This window comes from Amblyomma americanum, chromosome 1 (genome assembly GCF_052857255.1).
Source record: "Amblyomma americanum isolate KBUSLIRL-KWMA chromosome 1, ASM5285725v1, whole genome shotgun sequence".
Classification (NCBI taxonomy): domain Eukaryota; kingdom Metazoa; phylum Arthropoda; class Arachnida; order Ixodida; family Ixodidae; genus Amblyomma; species Amblyomma americanum.
In genome coordinates, this window is record NC_135497.1 from 26,732,834 (window position 1) to 26,759,562 (window position 26,729).

A 26,729-nucleotide genomic window follows, 5' to 3' on the forward strand; every position below is an offset into this window, starting at 1 on the left:
TTAACAACTTACACATATACCTGCTCAGATGTTTCCCCAAGGTGGAGTATATTTGTAATAAGGGTACATTACTCACTGGCATTCACCCACACGCAGCCATACGACTACAAAGGAAAGCTATACAGCTTTCTCAGGAACTTCGCGGTTGAAGAAAAATTCGTCCTGGTCCGGGGTACGAACCCGGGACCACAGATTAAGCGGAGAGTCACTCTATTACTCCCGTTTCGAGCATGTCGAATCCCCCAGTCCCCACTTCTCGCTACCTCTTGCTCCCGCCTCCGCTTCGGGCCTTCCCCAGTGCTTCCTACTGCACCACTACTCGTGGCTGGCAGAAGTGATGACGGAGAAACGTTTCCTCCTGCTTCCAACCTTAGCATACTAGATGCCGAGCCACCGAGCTACAGCCAGCGTCAGCAACTCAAGTCGCCGGACCTTATCGCACTCTTTTGTGGCATAAGTTTTCGAAGCATACAATGTCTGGTCACATAGCATCTCCAAGCCGAGTGCCACAACTAGGCTTCCTGTCGGCAAAAGCATACAAAACCAAAAACCACGCATTTCAAGAAGTATAAACACAGCCAACTGTTCTCCAGTTTCTGTATTGGCATGCTAGAAATTTGATGCTATTCAACTACCCCACAATAAAAATGATGCCTGCACTGCACGCTTGATTTTACAAATCTTACAATGATGATACAGCTCTCCACAAATCAGTCGTACGCTAATGCAAATAAGGTTCTAGCAGCGATGAGAAATTATAATTAACACAATTTAACTTTTAAAGCGAGTACAAACTTACGTTTCCTTTCCTTAATTGATCCATCTTTTCGGACAGTCGTGTAGCGCATCTTGATGTCGTCCAATAGTTTACGCCATGTCTCATCCGAGAAGTATGCAGGCGTCCAGGAATAGTACCCTTTGGTGGCCATTTCTGCAAACAAAATGAATTCAAAAGAAGAGCATTGATAAATGTCGCACACGAGATTAAGTATTTTCTTAAATTACAAAAAATACGCATGCAATGCGGCCCTCATGATGAGCCGTGCCACTGCTTCCTGGCAGCTACAGTTTCTCAGTCAACAGTGAACCGACGCCACTGCAGTGAAGCAAAGTAGAGTCCAAGCGGGAGTCTCTATTGAATATCCAAGCAAATGCAGCATTTTTCACATGGAACACACCTGTGCGCATATATCGCCGTGCACAGCCCAATGCTTTAAAGCACACGAGCTCACATGACAGTTCCTGCAATGATGATGATAGCAGCATGGTAAGGGGTTCCCTGAGGAGAGGAGGTTACGAAAGGAGGCAAGCCGTTTTAATCGTTGGCACCTGCGTCTACCCTGCGATCGTTTGAAGGAAAAAAGTATTGAATATGGGAGCACTACAATATCTGAGAAACTCATCATGCACACCTTAGGACGTATGTCCTGGTAACGCTCGCACTAGTCATCTTTCAAGTGGCTGCTGTCGACATACAAAAATTTGGAGCGTAAATCGCGTCAATTGGATCTAGCTGCAATGATGGAACTTTCAGAGATAAAGTATACTGTCTGTGCACTGTTTACAGCTAAGGAAGCTCTCTTTTGATGCATGGAGTGTGGATTGTTATAAATTAACAGGCCTCGTGGAGAGAATGGTAATTCTAGGCCTCACTGTTCTGAAAAATTGGACTTCAAAAGACACTACAAAAGCCCCTCTACAAAGATTAAAAGCAGACCCCATGTGCTCTAAAATTTGGACAAAGGCTGTACCGGTATCATCGCCACATCGCCACCATTACCTCTCCGCCGCTTGCTCGTGCCCGCACCGGTTTCTGCTGCAATTCGCCGTTTAGATTGAATACAGTTCAAACCTGGCGTTCGCCTTATTTGGCTCGAGCCCCGATGCCCTAGCCCCACGTGTAGGAACCAAGTGTAGTCTCTTACGTACCTAATGCATGGTGCATGTCGGTAGCACTTCTCATAAGCTCATGCCGAACACAATCAAGGGAGGAGACACGAAGAGGGCAAGAGAAACAAGTGCCCCGCCTTTGCCACATGCCGCGAGCTACTGGGAGCAGCTTTTCCGGGAAGCAGACAAAGCGATGATGTCGATGATTACAATGGTTATTAATGTCAATAAATATCAAGAAGATAACAGCACTTCTCAATCATGATGACATGTATTGATAGATGAGTACCTGTGCAAAGAGGTTCAGAATGCGATTTCGCAGCGATAGCATTTAGTGCCAATTCTCTCATTTCGTGGCATGTAGAAGTGTCCTCATAGCAAGACATATGAAATCATTTAAAAAGCGGCAATACTGTTAGAGGCACAACAGGCGATTTTCAGGTTCGATATAAAAGCAAGCTTTAACTGCGCATCGTCTAATGTTATCGACATGCTTCAATGCTCCTCTTGACTGAAACAATATATCGGGTAAACCGGGCAAACAATGAGCGCCAGACTAAATGGTCATCGAGCTGAGAGCAAGGGGCCTACAGAAGGCAAAGGCGAAACAATTTATTCATCATCATCAGCCTGACAACACCCACTGCAGGGCAAAGGCATCTCCCATGTTTCTCCAATTAACCCTGCTCTTTGCGAGCTGCATCCACCCTTTGCCTGCAAAATTTTTAAACTCATCTGCCCACCTAGCCTTCTGCCGACCACTGCTAAGCTTACTTTCTCTTTGAATCCACTCCGTTACCCTTAAGGACCGGTGCTTATCTTGACTTTGCACTACATGCCGTGTCCAAACCCAATTCTTAAATCTTGATTTCGACCAGGATGCCATTAACCAGCGTTGTGTTCCCTCACCCACTCTGCCCGCTTCCGGTCTCTTAATGTTTCTTATTGTTACACCTATCATTTTTATTTCCATGGCTCGCTGCGTTCTCCTTAACTTAAGCTGAATCCTTTTCATTAGCCTCCATGTTTCTGCCTTGTAGGTGACTACCGGTAAGATGCAGCCGTGTACACTTTTTTCTTGAGGGATATTGGTAAATTGCCATTCACGATCTGGGAGAACCTACCATATATATGCGCTCTAGCCCATTCTTATTCTAGTTATTTCCCTCTCATGATCCGGATCAGCTATCACTACCTGCCCTAAGTAGACCTTTACCACTTCTAGCCCCTCGTTGCCAATTGTGAACTCCTGTTTCCTTCCTAGACTGTTGACATTACTTTGGTTTTCTCCATCTTAATTTTTAGACCCAGCATTCTGCTCTGCCTGTCTAAATCATTGAGGATGCTGTAGAAGCTTGGGCAAGTTGGTGTGACATGGTTTTTTTCAGCAGCGCAGGGGACAAAAGACGTGACAAGTGCACAGACACAGCGCTGTCAGCGCCGTGTCTGTGCACTTGTCACGTCCTTTGTCCCCTGCGCTGCTGAAAAACCATTGAGGATGATTTGCAGTTCACCTCCTGAGTGACTCATCAAGGCAATGTCGTCAGGGAATCGCAGATCATTTAGGTATTCTCCATTAACTCTTATCCAAAAATGTTCCCTACTCAGGCTTCGTAATGCCTCCTGTAAACAGGAGGCGAATAGCAATGGCGAGATGCGTCTCCTTGCTTGACGCCTTTCGTTATTGGAATTTTATTGTTCACTTTATGCAGGACTATGGTAGCTGTGCAGTTGCTATATGTATGTTCCAGTACTTTGACATAAGGCTCTTCTACACACTGATTATGCAATGCCTGTATGACTGCTGAGGTTTCCACTGAGTCGAATGCTTTCTCGTAATCAATGAAGGCTATATATAGAGGTTGGTTATACTGTGCTCATCTCTCTATCAATTAATTGTTAGTGTGAATATGATCTATTGTGGAATATCTTTTACAAAAGGCTGCCTGACGATTTGGTTGATTAAAGCCTAAGTTTGTCCTGACTCTATTACTGATTACCTTAGTAAATGCCTTGTAGGCAATGGATAGTAAGCTGATCGGTCTGTAACTTTTCAAGTCCTTGGCGTCTCCATTCTTGTGAATTAATATAATGTTTGCATTCTTCCAAGCTACTTGTACGGTCGAGGTCATAAAGCATTGTGTATACAGGGTGGCTAGTTTTTCAAGCACGATCTCCCCTCCGTCCTTCAAGTGATCACCTGTTACCTGATCCTCCCCAGCTGGTTTTCTCCTTTACATTGCTCTTAAGGCTTTCTGTACCTCCTCTTTCGCTACTGGCGGGTGACGCATTGCTGTGCGCTACCGTCTCTCTCAATAACGTTCTGATTACACTGACTACTGTACAGATTTGGGTAGAACACTTCGGCTAGTTTGACTATCTTATCCATATTGCCAATTACATTGCCCTCCTTGTTTCTTAGTGCATACACTTGGTTTTTACCTATGCCTAGTTTCCGCTTCACCGCTTTTAGGGCACCTCCGTTCTTTAGAGCATGCTTTATTCTCTCCATATTAACCTTTCTTATGTCGGCTGCCTTCCTTTTATTTATTAACTTCTATATCTCTGCCAGTTCTATTCGTCGGCAGGGTTAGACACCCTTAAGTTTTGGCGTTTTTAATCAGATCTTTCGTCACCTGAGAAAACTTGCCGGTTTCCTGTCGAACCGTGCTACCGGCTACTTCAACTGCGCACTCCGTAATGATAGCTGTCAGATTATCATTCATTGCATGAACATCAAGATCGTCTTTCTCAGTTAAAGCCGAATATACCAAGCCACCTGACGGCACATGAAGCCACCTGACGCAGCCGGACACACAGCCTACCAATCCCACACTATCTCTCCATGCTCCACACCACAGGATTCCTTTCTCCTGAGCTGTCCTTCTCCTTTCTACAGTTTTGCAGGTCAGCTGGTTAATCGACTTGTGCAGCCATCATGCCTCGACAAGATTAACCCTCCCCATCTTAACGCCATTCCAACTTCATACCTTCCTCCTCCACCTTTCACACTGCGAAACCTCGAAGAACTGCTGTCAAAAGTTTCACATGAGCCTGGCACCTAATTGGCACTGGCGTTAAATTGATCGAAGTGAAAAATTGCACATTTGAAGTAATTTATTGTGCGTACAGTGGTCAGCATTTTTGCAAAGCCTCCGCATGTATACCGCATCCAAGGTAGAATACACGTTTTCGGCCGAACACTAGCGAAGGCAGATTATAAGCCTCGTCTTCTGGCATTCTCTACAAGGATGAAGCATTGCTCAAGAAATTCACGCAGACAGTGGTGTGAGTTCTCAATGTAGCCATCAGAGCGGAACTCTAGAGCGCTATGTATAATATACGGCGAAACATGGCGTCTGCCGTTTGACCTCCAGTCCTTCGCTTTCGTGTACATTTTTGTCAGGATGTACCCTTAGTATCGCATGCAAACGAAACGAAACTTTGTTCATTCAAAACAGCTTGTAAGGGCAAGAGTCTGCTTTTCCAATTTAAAATGCAACGTTTTAAATTAACCTGCCCGACTCGCCGAGAGGGTGCAATATAATCAATGCGCGCTGTTTGTTCCTATGCTTGGCACAGCTCTTTTTGCCGGTTTCATGCATTCAGTGTTTCAAAGCAATGAAATATTGAATACAATGCTAAAAAAACACCAATTTCTTCTCAAGTGAATGACAGGCGTTTGATCCAGTGTCCTTGTATTGCGGTCTCTTACAAGATGTCTAGAGTTTTCAGTGGCTAGGTGCGAAATAAGGGGAGGCAAGGGGACCACGACACGTTTCTGCTTAGTCATCAGCATATTTGTGTGCTTTTTGTACGAACGAGCATGCCTAGGTTTTTCTTACATTCGCCTTCAGGCAGAGCTTAAATGTCCTCCGATTTAGGGTGTCTCCTGAAGTGTCCCTGTCCAGCCCAATCACGAGAGCTACAAAGCATACCTGACCGCAACGGAGCGTGTTTGGCACCAGGAAAACGTATTGTAGTTTGGGAGCATTCGACCCTCACAACGCGATGAAAAGAGGGAGATACAATTATGTCAGCCTGCTCTCAAGCATCACACGTAACATTATCCGACACTTTGCAATTATAGAATGAATGCGTAAAAATCACCACAACTGCACATTTTGTTTCTTCCTTGGCCAACCAGTCAAAAGACGACGAAGTGCTCCTTTTTTGCAGCGGTCGGCGGAAAGACTGTTCATGATATTATGCTGCTTGAGTTGGGGGAACTAATCTTGTGTTGTTAATGTAGCACTCTCTGTAAGAGTGCATTTCTACCTTTTTGGGTGCTAAAACACACTTCACCAAAGTGCTGAATACTTCAATGAGCCGCGGTTGCCAGAGACAGTCGGCACGCGGCTAGGTCTCAGCTGCATCATCCTCGACATACTGTATCTCGGCCTCGCCTCAGCGAATTTCATTTGTTTCTTGGGCTGGTTGGTATAGCATACCGAATGCCGAAACCACAGGTGAGGACAGAGACTAAGGAAGTTGAAATGACAAGTTGTATCCGTCCATAGATTCACTCAGGCAATTTGTCGGTTAACAACCCGCCTGCAGGGTCACAGTCAGCATCGACTTGCACAACCTAGTCACCAAAAGCAGAGCAAAAAGAGATAAAATTGCGGGCATACAACCTACAGCGCTTTTGGATGTTTTGTTTTCACTGCACGCATGGTGCCGTAATGGATTTTGATTATGCTCGGTGCTGCCAAGAGGAAACAATGAGGCATTTTCCGGATACGCCTGGTCCGGACATGAGTGATATCCATCTCAACACGAACCGGAAGGTTACTCAGCGAGGATTTCGAAGTTGTCAAGCTGTTGACAATATAAATCATGGATTCACCTGTTATGGGGTGTGCGAGATGCTTGAAGGTTGCGCTACCCATGGCCGAACCTGGCAGGTTTAATTTACGCCACAAGTATGCCCCGTTGCTTTGTGTTCAGCACGCCTTCACTCTCCTGCGCTATACCCCTGGGAACTTTCGTTAAAAAAAGTTTAAGTTCATCGGCAGTATTCTACCGCAGCTATTGCTGCACTTGAAGCAGCCACATTCCACGCACACACACATACTGACATCCCCCAACTGACGTCTCTGGAAGCTATGTACTGGTATTGCAAACGCAGAAAGATATGTGGGGAAAAAAGCTGCAGGCACTGCTATGGGTCACATTCTATAGGTAATGGCGCATAGGAAGGACGTTGTATTGGTACCAACGACTGTTACCGCTTATTCCAGTTTTGGTCGTCTTTAACAAGAGCAAATTTTCACGCGGTTCGTGCACATTAAAAGACGTCGCTTGGTTCCAGCGATTATCCACACAACTAGCCGCTTGTCTCAGGTCGGGCTGTCAGCTCACTATGTTCGTGATGCTGTATGTTGTGTGCCAGGAGATGCATTAGAGCGTCCCGGTCATCTTAGGGCGGGTTCCTCACGACAGCTTTGAAAGAAAGAATGAAAGTATTTCCCAACAACAATAAAAAGAAAGGTTCGAGGACAGCCACAGCCTCGCACACTGCTTCTTACAATAGCTGCCGTGTGAATAACAGCTAGTATATATTTCTTAACGCGAGCATCTCTGCCAGTCCAAAACAAATTGCTGATGGTTTAGCTCTGGTTAATCCTGGTCGAAAGCGAAAAGCTCCATCTCCCTGGTTACGTTTGTGGCCGATAAACTTGCGGTCTCTACGGCAGGTGCCGCGTCGCACACACATAGCTTTAGGTTGAACGCATAAAAGTTCACCGGTGTTTTATGCAGAACAAACTTTGATGCCCTGCGCATGAGATTCCACACCCTGCTTTCCAGTTTCACTCGGTCAAGGTGTGTGACGTTACGCAGGGAGTAGGCAGCATACCTTGGATGCCTACTTTCCTCCCCTACGTAACGTGGTGATGGAGCGCACTTCTACCGCTCTCTACGGCAGGAGTGGCATCGATCACGCCTAGCGTTCCGCTGAACGTATCAAAGTGCAGCAGCGTTTTACGCAGAATCCACTTTCATGACCTGCGCATGCGATGCCGGCAGATGCTTTCCCTCTTTTCCGCTTGACCGAAGCTCAAGGTCAAAGGTCAAAGTCGAGATCAAAGGTCAAAGTCGAAATAGATGGTGCAACAGAAGCTAGTGTCGCCTGCTGTAGCTGACGTCATGTGTCGAATCTGACTACCACCAGTTTTGCTCATGGTTTCACCTCTAGCTATATTCAAGGTGAAGCTTTCGGCCTGCTGACAGCTCTAAAAGTTGGCGCTGTGAAGCTTTTTGCTCGAAAAAAAAAATACGCAGATACTCACCTTCCTCGAAGCGCAACACTTGTTGCGAGGCTGGTTCCACTGCATGGTGCGGTCTTCCGTTGCCAGGGACTCTACTGCTCTCGTTCCTTGCTGCAGCTCCGGGCATCTGAAATTCACGGGTGTACATAAAATAGGGTCGAAGTTATTTTTCTAGCTGGAATCTGATCGCGTATAAGGCGATGCGGCGCCATAAGAGGAGTGAGTTTAGCATCGCAAACAAGGCTCCAGAAAGCCGTCTGACCACGTGCGTGTTCCCAAGCTTTCAGAAGCACACGGTTTAAGACCCCTAACTACCAACGAGTTCCGAGTTGGGGAGTTGCACTAGGCCATTGGGCCCTTCTGAATTCAGGGAGCGAGAAAGAATTGTGTGTGGGCTCTCGATGATTTGAAATGATGTACAAGCCTGCTGTTACCACCGTCTCAAAACAAGCTGGCACTAGGAACTGAGTAAAAAGATTGAAACCATCAATTGTCTCCCATAAATCACGCATCCTAGGTAATTTCTATTTTTAAGGGGAGGTGGTAAGTACCGAGAATTGCCACTAGCTCTCTCCCCTGAACATCTGTCTTCATACCATACATAGCAGAAATGTTCCAGGAGCTGGGAAAACATTACATAGATTATCCTCACTTCATTAAGTTCAAATGCCTTTCTCAATAATATTGTTTTTTTTTCATGTCTTAGGGGAATCGCTATGTCACATAAACATGAAATTTAAAAACCTAGTATTTGCTGATCAATAACGTTCGGTGCCAAAGAGAGCATCCCAATTCTTCCATCGCCATCCTGCATGTTCCAATTTCCCCGCAACCACACGTTAATCTGAAACATATTCTTTATTCCTGCCATGCAGCAATTTAATCCCCTTTAATCTGCACTCCACACCCCCATTCAAGCGCGCCTGGCTGACATTGGTCCAGCTGACGGACAAACTGGCCTTGGTGACTCTGGCGTAGCATGTACTCGACGCTTAGTGCTTTCTTTGAAGCTTTCTCTTCCTCCCTGTCCACAAAAAGTGTATAGAGCTACATAGCATAAAGCCGCAACACGCTTGTGTTATGGCACTTCCTAACGTTTCTTCCTAATGTTTCCATTGAAAGTGTATGCTTGATTTGGGTGGAACATGAACCGCGTAAATAACCACTAATAGACATCAAATGCAAGAATGTACGATCCCTCACAGTATGAAGAAAGCTTGACGAACAGAGTGCCAAGACAGTGTGATCCATCGAAGAAAAAAAAAATGTCCGAGAATGACAGATGCTTGAGAAAATATAGAGCATTGATAACATGCAGTAAGTCATAACCACACCTTGATTGTGCTCCACTTGCCCTCTCATTTGCATGTCGAAGTCGCCTATCCAGAGATAGGCTATTCTCAAAAACACCCCCTCCCTCCTAATCAGCGCGTCCAATATAAGACTCAGGCACCCACACAGCTTAACCCGAAGAACGTGCTGTCCATTGCTGTCACTCTGTCACCATAAAAAAAGCTGGCCTTTAACTTAGATTCTGGACATTTTGCAGGAATTCCTTTTCGGAAAGTCATTCATTCTATGCGCAGTCATCGAATGGAACCATATGCCATCAAACATAGGTACCGAATTGGACACAACTAAATTTCAAGAGCTAATCCGTGGTTTTAATGACAAGTTACTTAACCCACAGTCCTAATGGTGTCACCCTTTCTTAGAATTTTTTTATATGAAGACGCGCCTGTTGTGATGAATCATAATGCGCCCCAAAATTTTGCGCCCATTCATTTGTTTAACTTCAGCGATTTACCTGTACTTATCATTTCATAGTGTAGTGATAATACTAGCGTTGTAAATTTTTTTGCACAATTATGCAGAATATTGCGCGTATGTTTTTATTTAGTTATTCTTGTTTGTTTTTGTCTGCTTTTTTTCAGTATTATGTTGCGACTAATATTTGCTTTTTACCACCCCCCCTCTTATGTAAAACCCTCGAAAGAGGGACTTGAACTGCATTTTGAATCAATAAATAAACACACGCTAATGCCACTCTAGCAGAGTCGTGGCGGCGCCGACATGCTGAGTGGAAATTCCCGCCATCATGTCCTACCCCGGGTAATGGCTGCTGCATTTCAATGCATGCAGTGTAGGAACTGCAAGCATCTTAAAATTTCTGTGCATGACAATTACCCCGAGTGAACGCTGTAAATACCGATTCACCTTTATAACGTGTCTGACAGGTCACACTGCTCTTTTTGGGTGCAAATGGTATTAGGCACGAACAATATTCATCGACTGTTAACTTTGCACGTGACAAGCAAAAGGCAATAGGAGTGCTTGTGGGCGATGCAAGGTCCGTACCTGAAAGGGCTTGATTACCTCAATGACCCAGCGAGAAGAAGCAACCGGCTCTGAAAAAAAAATGTACGCAGTTATGAAAGCAGGCGGCACATTTTTCTATTACGTGGAATTTGTAGAACAAACGAGTCAAGCAATTCCTAGACAACCCAATAGAGCATTGTACAAAGTCCGCTCTTCCCCGTTGATATTCATGGCAAGACAGGTGGCATAAATAAAGAAGACAAAAACTGAGCACTTCTCACGTATCAAGTAAAAGCCTTTCAATTGCCAAACTAAGGCCGAAGGGATGGCGTTCAATAGATTCTGGCCTGAAATTCTAGAGGTGGGAAGTTGTACCCTGTGTGTTGATAGGCTCTTTGAGATAGAATGATTCTTTTAGGATCACAGCAACGGAATTGGCGGACGTCTTAATTCATTTGTACGCTAAGACACTTAGGTCAGTGAACTCTTATATATTGACTTTTAGGCTGTTGTTTGCATTTAGTGAATTGGAGCTATCCATCAAGGCATCTGATATCAATTATCAGGTGTGCAGAAATATAAAACTGCCCTTAGTACAGTGGCTCGAGTAATTTCAGCTGCTCAGACGTATCTAAGGGACACATAAGCAGAGCGCAGCCACATCTACCTCTCTCCGGCCCTGCCAGAGCATTCCTCGCATACTGCCACTCGAACCAGAAGGAAAGTGCGAAAGGAGCGTGATGCATCCGCTCTGACCAATGTCACTTTGTGGGGGTGACTATGTGGGCTCTGCAGCCGGCCAGCGCCCCTTGGGTCCATCTGCAGGGCCGAAATTCCAAGCGTCGTAGAGCCACAAGAAATTACATCTTTACACATCTAATTAGCACCAGCTGCCCTGATGGTCCGCTACAATTCTCTACTTGCTGCCAAGCACCGAACTGTTAAAATTTAAACGTCAATTAGGAAATCTTAGTCACATACTGTAAAGTCAACTTCTATCACAACCGTTTCGACGCCCATAAATGCTGTTGCCATGATCGCGAAAGAATCATGACTCGTACCTAAAAATGGCTGTTTTTCTAAAAAAAATCACTTTTCTAGTAGGCAACCTGTACTTCTTTGCTGTTCTGAACGGTTCCAAGGAAACTGAATGCCTCATTAGGCCTAGACGCGCAGTGATCGAGTGCGTATCTAAATCAGAGCGCACAGTTGTAGTTTGCACTTTGCTGCCAGTGCAACGCTGGCCATAGCGAACGTCATCACCAGTTGTTACGGAAAGCGCAGATGCGCTTTGTGCGTGTGTCATTGGGTTTTCCTCCCTCTCTGTCTTCTTTGAGCAGTTTTACAAATGATGAAAGACACGAGTACAACACACAAAAAGGCGCTATAATTCTGCTCGTACAAAAGTGCGCATTTATGTTTTCAGGAAAACACTTCGGCAACTGGGGGAATCTGTATTTATAAAAGCATTGCATGTTTAATATGTCTTCTCATGTCCTGTGTACATGTATGTGCGGCTCCACTGCTTGTCTGGCTCGGCCACTGAAGCCCTATAGAGCTTTTGAAGGTCAGATGTCTGTGCATTGTGTTTATGTTTGGCGCAGTGATGTATTATTATCAGCATATTATTATCCGCACATGACATACCGATTAGTGGCAGTCAGAGAATGTCCAGATACGATTTAAATTTACAGCCGCAGCTGTTTAGCAGAAGATAGTGGGAAACACACTGCATCATTTCGCGCCGAAAGCGCCCCTGATCATGTTACTAACCTTGTCCTCATAGCCATAGCCGCGTGCTTCCCGCTTAGTGATTATCAGGCGGGGCGTGTGGTCGCATTAAGCCGGTGTCAAGTGCCTCGAAACGCCCTTCAACATTACATCCTTAAACAACTGCATGGCGCGGCATGGGCAGCAGCAGCTGCCACTGTTATAACCATTATGAGATCACTGCGGCACCCACATTGGAGGAATGCGTAAGTATTGATGCCTCCTCCCCCTCTTTTCCCCTGTTTGCCTAAATTAATCAAGTTCCATCATTGCCAATTTTGAGTTTTCAAACTTGGCGCCAAGCTTCGTCTTCAAATTTGGCGGCACCACACCTCCGGTTTTTCCTTCATGCTATATCTCTTTCTGAATACTCTGGTGATCATTCTAGCAACCAATCAGGTGGCTAGAATGAAATATCAGCAGAGTATCCAGAAAGAGATATGGCATGAAGGAGGCGGACACTCGAGCTAATGAAAAGCCTCGTGGTCAACAGGGTGACATACAGCCTACTATACCACAATTGTAACAGAGGCGAAATACAACAAATCGACACCATCCTAAGGAACACCCCGAAAACGGCGCTGCAGCTACCACAATCAACAGCGACAGAGAAACTGTTGCCGCAGCCACAGTTGCCGCAACCCGGGAACCCGGGTGAGTAGCCGAGCGCCCTAACCACTAAGCCACCGCATCGGGTTCCACACCAAACCAAGGAAAAAAAATGGAGGATGCTTATAAGCTTCGTCTTTAAGAGTGAGACGCGACAGCGTGCCGCGGTGTTGCCGAGGGGTACATGGAACGCCATCGCCCGTTCAGCGCGACGCGTGGCCCGTTGGGCAATTAAAGGAAAGGACGCCTGTCTCACATATATCGGCGGACACCCGAACCGGGCCGTAAGGGAAGGAAAATAAAATGAACAATTGCTTTTAAGGAAAGGAAATGACGCCTGTCGCACATTTCTCGCTGTACACACGGATCGCGCCGTAAGGGAATGGAAAAATCGATCGACCGATCGATCAATCAATCCTTAACGCTGTGGCGTTAAAATCCCTTCCCTTACGGCGCGGATCAGGTGTCCACTGAGATGCGCCATTTTTCGCTCACGGCCAAAGATGCCTACGACACCGGCTTTTCTGCGACACGAGCTCCTTAAAGCTGTCGCGTTAAAATTGCCAGGACATTCGCGATGAAAGCACTTAAGGCGCAAAGGCCCCGTGCAGGACCCTCAGCTAGGGATGCTGCGCATAAGGAACACGCACAGGTTGGCGTCTCTGCGACGGCAAAGAGGGTTCGTTGATAGCACGTCCTTTACGGCGTTCTTGAATTACAACGTTCAAAGCGAGCAAACAACACCTCGGCGTCGATAGGAAACAGGCAACGCCAGGACCTCGAAGTTGGTTTATGGGGGCTTAACATCCCAAAGAGTCAGGCTATGAGGGACGCCGTAGTGGAGGGCTCTGGGAATTTCGACCACCTGTGCAACTAGCACTGACATCGCACACTACGGGCCTCTACAATTTCATGTCGCATTTCGATGGAAATTCTGTAGGCCCGTTCGCGCTTGACACAAAGCATAGATGGGATCGATGTGCGTCAATATCCCGAGGTTCTATCACGCAAATGTGATGCAATAAAATTCATTCAGCATCCCACAAACACGGGCAAAAACAGTCTACAGAAACCGCTAGCCCTCACATTTGTAGCTTCAGGGTTTAGAACTGGTCGCATTTTACCCAAAAAATAATTCTAAAAAATTTCCTCCGCGTAATCTAGCGACGAAGTCTGCCAAGCCTGCCTGACGTACAGAAGCGCGCTTTTTTCGCTATCCGCCAAACGCTTAGGTATCGGTTTTTAGTGCGGCTGGTCTGCAACAACCTGCAATAAGCCTTTGTTTGGGGACGACTCAGGCAGAGCTGTTCCCCTACGTTCCAAGAAGAAGTAAGGTTCCCGGTGCAGCCAGCGCGCAATTATATGCATGGCGTCCTGCAAAGTAGTTACGCAATCATGCCTTCCTGTAGCCGTGAGCAGTACTACTGAACAGCTAACGCTTAAAAAGAACTAGAAGAACAGGTGCAGACTTACCATTTGTTGCCGTTAGAGCGCAATGCTCCTCGAAGTTCAAGAGGCGCATTTTGAAGTGGTCTTGAACGCGCATCTTTAAATTCGGATATCCAGAAGAACGCTCGTCGTACTGCACACCACCTAAACGCGTCAACTGCGAGAAAAAGTGTGAGGACGCGTCCACACGTGCGTATTGGCCTGGGAGAGGCTTGGACGCTACCAAGACGATTCTCTGAGGGGGTGACTTGCGAGACTTGGACGCTACCAATATGATTCTCGGAGGGGGGAGACAGGTACTGAAATAATAATAATAATTGGTTTTTTGGGGGAAAGGAAATGGCGCAGTATCTGTATCATATATCGTTTGACACCTGAACCGCGCCGTAAGGGAAGGAATAAGAGAGGGAGCGAAAGAAACGAAGAATTAGGTGCCGTAGTGGAGGGCTCCGGAATAATTTCGACCACCTGGGGATCTTTAACGTGCACTGACATCGCAGTGAGAACACGAACGGAACCAACACGAGAAAACACTCGTGCGATTAGAGGTTGAGGCGACTTGGCGCATTTAGACGTCTGCCACTGCGCGTGTGGTAGGTGCGAGTATCAGGCGTGGATGCATTTTCCTCCCTGGTGGAAACCGCTGCCCTGGGACGAGGCACTCTTGTATGGGTTCCAGGCGACGGGATGGAGGTGGGTGTCATGGACTGCATTTCCATGTACGCAGGTTTAAGTCTGTCCAACGAGACAACTTCCCGCCGCCCCCGCATTTCGATAGTGAACGTCTTCCGCCCACGGCGGAGAACCTTGAATGGCCCATCGTACGGTGCTTGTAGTGGTCGTCGTACAGCGTCGTTCCGCAAAAAGACGTGACTACATGACTCAAGTTCGTTGCTCACATGTGTCCTCCTCTCTGCGGGCTGTCGTGGAGGTGTAGCTCGGAGCTTGTTCATGATGTCGCGAAGGCGAGATGCGTAGTCGCTGGCGGAAATGCGAGCTCGCTGTTGGTCAGATGCAAAGAAATCACCAGGCAGACGTAGAGTCGTGCCGTAGACAAGTTCCGCAGCGCTGCAGCCGATATCTGCCTCGCACGCTGTGCGTGTGCCCAAGAGCACGATAGGCAATGCTTCCACCCAAGAGTCGTGTTCACTTGCCATGAGTGCTGCTTTCAGCTGCCGGTGAGAGGCTTGTGATCAGTCATTATAAAGAATTCCGTCCCTTCTAAGTAATGACGAAAGTGCCGGATTGCTGCGTAGACGGCCAGCAGCTCGCGTCCGAAAGTGCTGTAACGCTGCTCGGGGGGTGTCAATTTCCGAGAAAAGAAAGCGATCGGTTGCCATACTCCTTTGTTAAGTTGTTGAAGGACAGCCCCCACAGCTGCGTCCGAGGCGTCGACCGTGACGCACTGTGGGACTCCCGGTTGCGGGTAGGCGAGAAGTGTGGCGTCGGCGAGGTGTCTCTTGATCTCTTGAAAAGCCGCTTCGGCGTCGTCCGTCCAGAGCAGCTCCCTAGCAGCACCTTCGTGTGTCGACAGCAAAAGGTGGAGAGGGTGCAGAACGGCCACGCACCGAGGTACGAAACGTCGGTAGTAATTTACAAGGCCAAGGAACTCGCGCAGCTGGCGCTTAGTGGTGGGTCGTGGAAACTTCTCGACAGCTTTAACCTTGTCTGGATGAGGTTGAATGTCAGAGCTTGAAACAACATGGCCAAGAAAAGTCAGCTTCTCGGCACCCAGCTCGCACTTGTCCGTGTTAACCAGGATGCCATGCTCCGCCAGGCGCTGAAACACTGATCGCAGATGCGCCTCATGCTCGTCCGATGAAGTGCTTGCGATGAGTAGGTCGTCGAGGTATGCATGGCAGAAGTCGAGGCCATGCAAAACGCCGTTGATAAAACGCTGGAATGTCTGTCCGGAGTTTCGCAGGCCGAACGGCATGCGCAGAAACTCGAACAGGCCGAAGGGCGTGGTTATCGCCGTCTTCGATACGTCCTCTGGAGCCACGGGGATCTGATGGTACGCCCGCACGAGGTCGATCTTGGAGAAAATCGCCACACCATGTAGGCTGCACGTCACATCATGAATGTGAGGTACCGGATAGCGGTCTGGCACGGTTGCTCGATTGAGGGCTCGATAGTCGCCGCAGGGTCGCCAGTCTCCTGGTGTTGACTTCGGCACCATGTGCAGTGGAGACGCCCATGGGCTAGCGGACGGGCGGATTATGCCGAGCTCGAGCATGTGGTCGAATTCCTGTCGAGCTGCTTGCAGCTTTTGCGGGGACAAGCGGCGTGGGCGTGCGTAAACTGGTGGGCCTGTGGTGGCATACATTGTGTTTGACGGCCGCGCTGGCCTGTGGTGGCCGCGTCAGTTCGGGGAATTCGCCGAGGATGCCGGTGAATCGTGTAGCGCCCGGCGGTGCTACGAGCGTGGGGCTGAGGGGAGGATGCCTGGATGGCTTCCCGCGCACTTCTGCGTGTGACAGGGGGTCCTGTAAACGCCGGTTGCGGACATCGACAAGCAGCCCGAAGTTGCGCAAAAAGTCCGCTCCCAGGATGGCAAATTTTACGTCAGCCACGACGAAAATCCACCGAAATGTCCTCTTGAGGCCCAGGTCCAGCGAGAGAGAGCGTTGCCCGTACGTCGGTATAGTCGTATTGTTGACAGCTTGCAACGGTGCTGCGCACGGTCGTTTGCGATCGGCTGGCGACGCTGGCACGACACTAACTTCCGCCCCTGTGTCGACTAGGAAACGAGCACCTCTTTCGCGATCGGTCAGGAAGAATACCGATGGGCGACTGTCCGGCAGGGCGGGGGCACTGGTCACCCTCAGCGCTGGCCCGGGGCGTTTCCCGAATTTTCACAGGGCGGCACACAGTTCCGTGCAGCGTTGCCGAATTTGCGGTGGTACCAGCACACCCTGCGTTGTTGTGGTTGTGATGCGGTACGCTGTCGTGGTCGCTGGTTGCCGCTCGAGTGCAGCGCTGCGACGGTGTCTGCGAGGCGAGAAATTTCCTCTCGCATCTCTTGCAGGAAATTGGCGGACGGTGCGTCTGCGTGCACCGACGCGACTGTGGGCACGGCGACAGCCATGAGTTTGTCGGCGAGCTCGGCCATCTTGGCAAGGTCTGTCTCGCCCGACGCCGTGAGGCCTATCCGTACGCTTGTGGGAAGCCTTTGCAGGAACAGTTCCCGCACCAAACGGCCGTCGCTTGCTGTCGTGCCGCCGGCCAGTTGTTGCATGTGGCGTAGCAATTGGCTGGGCCGGCGGTCGCCAAGTTCGGCCTCCCGCAGTAGCTGCTGGAGACGCTCCGGCTCTGTAGGTGTGACACGGCGAATCAGTGTCTCTTTTAGCGTCTGGTAGGCGTTCTCTGCCGGTGGTGTTAGCAGTAGGTCCCGCACCTCGCTGGCTGTCGCAGGCGGAAGGCTGCCCACCACGTGGTGGTATTTAGTACTGTCAGCAGTGATGCGGCGTGCAGCGAACTGCGACTCAACTTGCACGAACCAAAGTTCCGGGTCGCCAGTCCAAAACGGAGGTAGCTTCACGTCAAGTACGGCTACCGTAGGACTGCCGGCGTCGCTTGGCTGGTTCATGGCTATCACGTCCGGGTCACCAATTATTGCCGTTGTCAGATGAGAAGGGGAGTTGGCACAGTACAGTGCCTCGTCCCAGGGTCACACATAACCCATCAACTCATCATCATTCATCCGACACCCCCGGCAAGGCCCCCTCCCCCTCCATAAATGGGGGGGAGAGTTTTTTGTTTTGGGGCGAAGGTCCTACCCGGACAAGGGCCGCAACGCGCCACGAAGGCGGTTACGGTCGCGGGGCGGCTGCCCCGCTATCCCCGTCTTCATCCGAGTCCGAGCTGTACGTGTTGTCGCTCAGGATGCTGCAGTCGCAGTTGGTGATGGCACTGCAGGACTCGCACCAACGGCTCGCCTCGCCCTCGGACTGCCCGGAATCGTCCCCTGTGAGAGAAGAGACGCGCTGCGGGGCGCGCCGTTTGAGTTTCGCGGGCGCACCACAGTGCGCGGAGCTGCCCTCAGATGGCGCGGCGGTCCCGCCGGCCGGACTGGTTCCCCGTCCTCCTCGTCGTCGCTTCCTCCGCGCCACGACGGTGAAGCCCTCCTCCTCGCCCGGCGGGGTCGTTGGCTCGTTCTCCTCGTCCCCGTGCTGCCCCGGCAGGCCGGCTGGCTCAGGCAGGCCGGTCGGCTCCTCGATATCATCCTGGCTGTTCTCTGCAGCTGCTGGGCCGCTGGAGACAGCATCCTCGGTGGCGGGAACAGGGTCCGAAGTCTTTTCTGGCGCGACAGGAACCTGCGATGCAGCTGCAGCGGCAACCATCGCGCGCTTCGCAACAGACGCGAAGGTGCGCGTCGCGCATTTCGCGACAGCGTGGTCGCCGCCGCACTGGGGACAAGGCAGCTCGCACGTGGCGTGGCCGAACACGCCGCAGCGCGCGCACAAAGGCACGTCGCACGCCGCCCGCACGTGGTCGCGAGAACCACAGCGCCGGCAGACACGTGCGACACCCTCGTACTCGCACTGCACCGTGAACTCGGCCACCTGCAGGAAATTGGGCAGCGCGGACTTCATTTCCATCCGCACGCGCCTGGTTCCACTCGGCACACCATCAAAACCAGGCACGTATTCGAGGGCGATGCTCTCCACGGGTCCATACTGCTCCAGGGCTCCGCGCAGCTCGGCGACGTCGATGTCCACTGGAAAACCAAACACTCGAACGACGGTGCTCAGCGTCCCGCGGTACGCAAAGCGCACCGCGGTGCCTCGCACCTCGATTACAGGGTCCGACAGAAATCGTTGAACGGCAGGCTTGGACTTGAAAGTGACCTCGAATCGGCCACCCCCAAAGTCCTGCACGCCGCTCAGCTCATTCTTCGAAAATCTAGTTACTAACACTTTACAAATGTCGACATTGCACACGCCTTGCGGCACGCGGCCGAAAAACGTGTGCGGCACGCGCGAGGAAAGCAGAGACGAGGCGTGGGGCTTGGAGTCTCGGTGCCAACTAGTTTTATTCTTTCTTTTTGCGCCGGCCCTCTCTCGGTGGCCCGCTGGCTACGGTCGACTACGGTCGGCTACGTTCCGCGCTGGCAGCACCGCGGCTTATCCGCGGCATATTTATGTTCACCACACGTCTGCTCAGGCGCTGGGTATGGGTATTGCAGCCAGAACGAAGACTGGCGCACAGTTCTGACAAGATGCCCAGCCAGATCCTGGTTCACTCTACTTGTCATCAGGTAACTGAAACCTGCACATTCTGTTAGGTACATCAACAGTGACAATTAACACGCTAAACTGTGTCACACGCAGTCATGTAGCTGTCGGCTTGCTCATAAAAGCCTAGCATTCTATTAGTCTGGTTTTACCGTGCACTCAGGTGCGACAAAAATAAATGAAGCTTGTCAACAAATGCTGAATCGGGACCTAGAACACCAGCAGTGAGGCGCGAATAAGCAAGTGTTGAGCCGTTCCTACTGCCCGGCCAGCACGGCGGCAGAGGCGCGGAGCTAGTAAAAGGCGCGGTAGCGCCCCTTGCGGCGAGGAGAGGCGTTTTGCTTCAGCCGCTCCGCTGCCTCGCGCCTCCGTTCGCGCCACTAGGCCAGAATTACAGTTCACTATACCACAAGGTAACAGGCCGTCGTCTGTGGCTTGCGATTGCGTGCAAAGAGCGCGTTTGTGAAAGGCGACGTCTCGCGCTCATAGCTTCCACTGCATATCCATAGAAAACAGTTAATGAGCGCAGATGCACGCCTCGGTAAAAGTCACGGACGCCACCGGATTCTCACAGCCGGCAGCACATTGGTGTTGGTAAAACTTTATTGGATGCACTCGGACGGGTTTTACAGGAGAGTGGAGAGTTTCACCGCTCCCTTTCCTGGGTGGTAGTCCTCAACGCGGGACGCGTGTTTCTTTTTCAGCGCAAACCCAGTCAGGCCACTGCTCATTGGCTCACTCTACTGTATACGTCACTTCCGTTGCAGACGACGCGGCGAAGCGCTCCAGCAGACGACGCCAGCGGCCAAATACATCCACGTGGTCGCGCAGCCCGCGGTCCGAGAAATACCTGCGGTGGTGTCCGAGAAAACACGCTTTTCGTTTTGTTTTCTTCGGCCTTGTGTGCTTCGTTGATTTTTGTGCCATACTCGTCCCAACCAGCCCCTACCAACGTTGCTGTAATGCAGACAACAAAGCTGGGCTGGCTCGCGTACAGAGGAGACATACACGAATATACACATAAACGAGATCGTCAACATATACGAGACCCGGAAGTCTGAAATGACCACTGAATTCGTCAACGCACTTCGCATTCCTTTGGTGTTTTTCGCCCATTTTCGATCCCAGAGAGTGCGAGAAGCAGCTTGTCGAAGTGTCATTCTCTGCTGACTACTGTAGATAGAGACATCTACGTGCTGCTCTTGGCAACGTGTGTGTCACACATATATATGGAGTACTCGGAGGCCCTTGATGCCTCTACTCCCTGCACCACATTATCCGGGATTTCGGGTGCCGGCGTGATGCTGCCCAATACATCCACTACAGGGCTGCGTAGAAGACGGCTGCGCGTCTAGATCCATATACAGTATTGTGCGTTTTTATCGTGAAGACTTCCAAAAGTTTCCCCGTCTCAACCGCTGGCTCATTTGCGATGAAGCTGCACACAGAGGTTGCATATCATGGTAACTTTTGTATCGTAGCAAGTTTGACAACGGTACTTACTTAGTTGAGCCGTGCATGATGTGAAGACGTAATCGTCTACGTAGAGGTCGGCGAACCAAAACCCGCAGACATTTTTTTTTCGCTGAATGGCGGCAGTGCGCCATCTGTTTTCGGCAGTGGAAAGCGTCCCGTCAAAGCCGCCGAAGCGAGCGTTGCAAGCCCGGGCCCTTTGAATATGCCGTTCCGGCCGTTTTGTCTGCTTCAACTGAAGCGCTTACAACATTTTCGGCTAACTGCGCGGAAAAAAATATCAGAACAACTGATTTAACGAGGCTTTACCTTTCAAAGAATATTGTTTGCAACGCTCGCCTCGGCGGCCTGGTAGTGACGCTTTCCACTGCCGAAAACAGATGGCGCCACTGCCGCCCTTCAGCGAAAAAAAAAACGTCGTCTGCGGGTTTTGGTTCGCCGATGTCTACGTAGACGATTACGTTTTCGCATCACGCACGGCTCAACTAAGTAAGTACCGTTGTTAAACTTGCTACGATACAAAATTTACCATGATATGCAAGCTCTGTGTGCAGTTTCATCGCAAATGAGCCAGCGGTTGAGGCGGGGAAATTTTTGAGTCTTCACGATAAAAACGCACAATACTGTATGTTAACCCCTCGGGCTTCCGCCCTGCACACCGGCAGCCTGGAGTGCGAAGAGGACACCGCACGCGTCTACTACGGACGTAAAGGTTTTGCGAATGAATGTGTTCGACGCTGCAGAGGGGTGGATGGAGCGCTACAGCGCACAGACTAAAACCCCGTGGATTGTGCAAAACGCCCAGTACAAATGAACAAAGTAAGATCATTTAATCACCCATTCTAGTTTTATTCCACTGCGTAATGGTTTTAGTCAGTTCATAGAGTGCTTATTATTCCTGTATGTGCCGGAATATGCTTATCATGAATTAAGCACAATGCATTACGAGCCCATTATTTTCCTAATTGTAAATATGCAGCACTGAGTAATCAGACACAAGCAGACAACAGTTGGGAATTAATTGAGGGGTACGCGCGTCTTATGCAGACAATTAAGTCATACTGAAAAAAAAAAACACGATAGCGGAATGTTTTACGGCGAGAGACGTTATACGGAGCCCCCCGAGCCGAGCTTCACCGCAATCTGACGACAGAGCGGGCGAGACACGCCCGAGCCATATGGATCGCACGGCCCTAGAAACGAGAAAACCGAGATGGTAAGATGGCTGCACCGCATCGCACTGGTGTACTTAAGAGAATGGGTACGCTAGACCGACAACTATATGGAGATGCTCATATATGGTGGGAGCAATACTTTGCGTGACGAGAGAACTTCCACGCGGTCTGATGCTGGACACATATCGAACGCCTTAACAAGATAAACAAGAGAAGCTCAGAGCTAGAGCTGCAGTGTGACGCCAGAACGTTCGCTCAGCCTAAAATGAGCATGCAGATTAATGAGATATATCTTAAAAGTGATTACACTACAAAATTTTTATTGATGAACATCAAAAAATTGTACAGATAAGCTTACGGGCTCAGCGCATAATCAATGAAAGCTACTATTGCTCTGGTTTACCCATTTGGGCACCCTTCCCACCCATTCCCGCTTGTCGCTCTAACACTTTCTCTATCCCTTCTCTCCCCTAAAATGTCGAACAAGATTTACGTCTCTCCACTTTGCCACCTGCCACTTAACTGAATTAAAATGAATAATGTGTAATGAAGTATGTGTCTCAAAGTAATTATAGCTGCTACCTGCCATGGTTGGCACATAGCGGCCATTGGATTTAATTTTATTCGGTCATCTGCCAAAATTCACTGCAATGGCTGCCATCTATAGCGTAATTCAATTCAATGAACTAAGTGACAATAAATTTAATTACAAAGTAATCAATGTCTTCCAGATGAAGTTGTGTAGATTTCATGTAGCATGCAGGGCTACAGCAGCTCGAACAATCCTATAACAGCTTTCGTAATAAAACAATCCCTGTGCCTTCATACTGTAGGCTTCCCTCATATACAAAAAACACAAAGTTTCATAAGCTACACTGAGAACATTTATTATGAGATGCTCATACATTCTTGATTTCCATTCAGGAGAAATTGAAACAGTTGTTGCCACAAGAACACAACACTGGACAGCATGTGCGTGCATCCGAATATTTAATATGGAGATTGCAATATCGGTATAAGTATGATATGTCATTTTATATTTCTACATGCAGTGGTCCCAAAGTGTTTAATATTGACATTGTTTTACATACGTGAAAAGTTCAAGTGCTGTTGTAGAGCTGTTATATAAACATGGTGAAGGGCAAGAGGTATTTTTTTGCACTGCCTATCATTGCACTTAAGATTCACATGTATGAGTAACACATCTGCAAGCGATATGTGATGCATTTGTACTTTGTTCAAGATGCGAAATAATATTTATGAAATCATTTTTCTTATTCAAGGATGGTCTTTCACAAAGTCTGGCATTGCCAGCACAATCAATGCAACAAAACTGCAACAAGGTACAACACCAACTGCCTGGCCAAAGTGGACTTTAATATCAAGACAGTCAGCAGGGACACAAGAAAAAATGAGTTCTTGCGCAGGCCAGTCCCCTTTGCAGGTGTGGTTAAACTTACTGATAAACACAATCACAGCACTGAATCTGCTGATGCCCGGTGCATGCTTTGTGCCACAGCCACGGGACAAAGGACTTTTCTTAAATACTTTGAAGCTGGCTTAGCACCCCCCGAAGCAATGCGGCATCATGAAGGGCTTTTCGCTGCTAAGCCTGATGGCCCTGTACTACTTGCCAATGGCAGCATTAACTCAATCCAGGGTTGTGTACACCGCTGGCACCAAGAATGGCGGGCTTCTAAGTACGGTCCATCAGGGAACCCCACATCGAAGCTTCAGAAGGTAGCAGAGTATGCAGCCCAGGGTAAGCTCAGTCATTAAATATAAAGCTAAACACAGTGTCTTAGTATACAGTTGAGCAATACACCACTATTTTCACAGCAATCTTGCTACGCATTCACCGCTAAGCAAAGCATACCTTAGCTGTCTGAAATAATAAGTAATTTTTCATTTCCTAGAAAGCAGCTGCAGTAAAAACTAAAACAGAACTAAACCTTAGCCTAAAGATAGTGTTCTGATAAGTGGAGATGTCTTCGCATGAAAGGCAAGTAACAATTTGAGACGGAAAAAATAATAGCACATAAAGGTAGACAAACACAAGTAAGAGACGCAGGACAAGTGCTGACTTCATCTAACTTTATTTGCTGCCAAGCCAGCCAATATAAAGAAAATCCAAGGCATGCGCAGAAAACAGGAAGCACGAGGCGTCAACTGAACCGTTCAAGATACGAGATCTCAGTCTTGAAAAGGGGGACCGAAGTATTGCTCACATATTCTTTTTCGCTCTTTTTTATCTGGAACGCTTCCAAAACCTTCCATGCCTTCATATCTCTACTCCTGCCCAGAATCTTCTTCTCTGGAAGTCGTGGTTCACATTTCTTGCAGGGCATGCATCTTTTTTCCCTCGGCGCATATCTGATGCTCGGTCACAGACAACGCATTCTGCGCAGTGCTGTGAAAGATGCGCACCTGATTCTGCGAAAGAATTAGGATATGCGCATCTTTCACAGCATTGCGCAGAATGCGTTGTGTGACCGAGCGGCAGAACATGCGCCGAGGGGAAAAAAGATGCATGCCCTGCAAGAAATGTGAACCACGACTTCCAGAGAAGAAGATTCTGGGCAGGAGTAGAGATAAGAAGGCACGGAAGGTTTTGGAAGTATTCCACATAATCATATATAAGAATCGTATATACTCTGCGATGCACTAGATCACCTCTTTCTAGGTATATCAGTTTCTCAACAGTTTAGAGGGAAAAGTTCTAAATTTTGCCTCCAGGTCAGGTAATCAAACAAGACAAACACACCAAACTAAGAAAACAATTTAACAAAATAGGTCACTTAGGTTAATACTACATTGTTACGATAAATATGCAAATTAAGCCCAAATTTTTGCTGTATGTTTTTGCTTACGAATGTTGCGTACAACGTAATAAACATGAACCATTATGTGAAATTTGCCTACACTCAGTACCCAACTTACAAGTGAATTTATTCTTCTATACTTTGCCGTGTTTTTGAATGTGTATGCGTCTGTTTTTTGTTTTTTCCAAGTTGTTCTTGAGCCGCTGTGTCTTTATTAGTGTTGATGCTTGTAATGATGTTAATGTTTAACAAGAACCCTGCACTTTGTATTGATTTTTGTTGTAGCATTGTATATGTAACGACTACTCCCCCCCATATGTAATGCCCTAAACCAAGGGCCTTTAAGGGTAAATAAATGATGATGATGATGATGATGATGTTGTTTCGGTTCTATCTTCAGGCATTGAAATATAGCTGCAACGTCACAAGTGAGCACCAGGTCATGTGCGGCACGCAAAACTGCAATATAATAGCTCTTTGTTTACCTCCTGCCATTCAAGATTCTGGAGCAGTTTAGCATAAAAGTTTGAATTAAAATGAGGAGACAACGGTTGCACTGTAGTTCTTCTGTCTGACGTGATCTCACACTCAATTGTGACGCCGCAAACATTGTCTGGCAATTGAAACTGCAATTGAAGCTATAGTGGAAAGAAAAATTCAATGACAAATTATTTAATGAGCACTGATGGATTCCATGTGCTGGTCCATGTTTACTAGTGTTGTAGGCATGATTCCAAAGCAGAAACACACTGCGAAAAATTGTGTGTCCCCACTCCTTTCTGTGACAGGCATAGTATCGGTTGTCTTACATATTAAATTTAAACATGCTCATTAATTATGAAAGCTTCTTGACAGAACAGTACCAGTTATCTGTTAAAAACAGACACCTCCTTCAAAAGCAATGATGACTTCACTGCAACACCATCATACCTATTTTAACTGGTTATTACCACTCTCAACCAAATTAAGAAAAGAGGAATAGTAGGCCTTTTTTTTCTGACTGGCTTGGATAAGTCACAAGTGTTAAAGAAAATAAGAATATCATGTTACAGTTCACTCACCATAGAAGATAAACACAAAACATTTACTTTCACACATATTAAGATCAAGAGAAACTAGGCAGAGGCAAAAATCAGATGCAAGCCCTAAGAGACAAAGAGGGCAGTGTCATTAACAATACGGACAAGATTGGTAATGTAGCCGTAAGTTTTCAACACAAATCTATATAGTAGCTAATCAGAACATTAATGAGAGATGCAGTAGCGCACAGCAATGGGACATCCCGCCAGTAACGAAAGAGGAAGTAAAAAATATCTTAGGAGCAATGCAAATGGGGAAAGCAGCTTGTGAGGATCAGGTATAAGCAGGTCTCTTGAAGGACGGAGGGGAGATTGTGCTAGAAAAACTAGCCACTCTATAGACACAACGCCTTATGACATCGCGTGTACCAGAAGCTTGGAAGAACGCTAACATTATCTTAATCCATAACAAAGGGATTGTCAAGAAGTTGAAAAATTAGACCGATCAATTTACTATCCGTTGCCTACAAATTACTAAGGTAATCGCTAATAGAGCCGAAACGCCATTACACTGCAATAAACCAAAAGATCAGGCAGGCTTTGGTAAATGCTACTCAAAAATAGACCATATTCACACAATAAATCTGCCACCGCGGTGGCTGAGTGGTTATGGTGCTCAGCTGCTGGTCCCAAA

At 48.1% G+C, this 26,729-nt stretch overlaps 2 protein-coding genes across 4 annotated transcripts in view; both read right to left on the reverse strand.

Annotated features, from left to right (window-relative positions):
- Positions 1-15,599, reverse strand: part of LOC144111943 (uncharacterized) — a 47,397-nt gene extending 31,798 nt beyond the window's left edge. For 2 of the 3 annotated variants that reach the window (XM_077645052.1, XM_077645043.1), the window contains exons 1-4: positions 14,334-14,648; positions 10,521-10,570; positions 8,184-8,289; positions 800-931 (exon numbers count right to left, since the gene is read on the reverse strand). In XM_077645052.1, the coding sequence (XP_077501178.1) occupies positions 800-931; positions 8,184-8,289; positions 10,521-10,570; positions 14,334-14,406 (361 nt within the window). In that variant the 5' untranslated portion in view covers positions 14,407-14,648. Of the gene's footprint in view, positions 1-799; positions 932-8,183; positions 8,290-10,520; positions 13,175-13,331 lie in introns of all 3 variants that reach the window. The other variant, XM_077645047.1, reaches the window with a different exon arrangement.
- A 1,534-nt stretch (positions 15,600-17,133) lies between these two features.
- Positions 17,134-17,898, reverse strand: LOC144123468 (uncharacterized). Its single transcript, XM_077656318.1, has one exon. The coding sequence runs from the start codon at positions 17,896-17,898 to the stop codon at positions 17,134-17,136; it is 765 nt and encodes a 254-aa protein (XP_077512444.1).
- Positions 17,899-26,729: the final 8,831 nt, after the last annotated feature.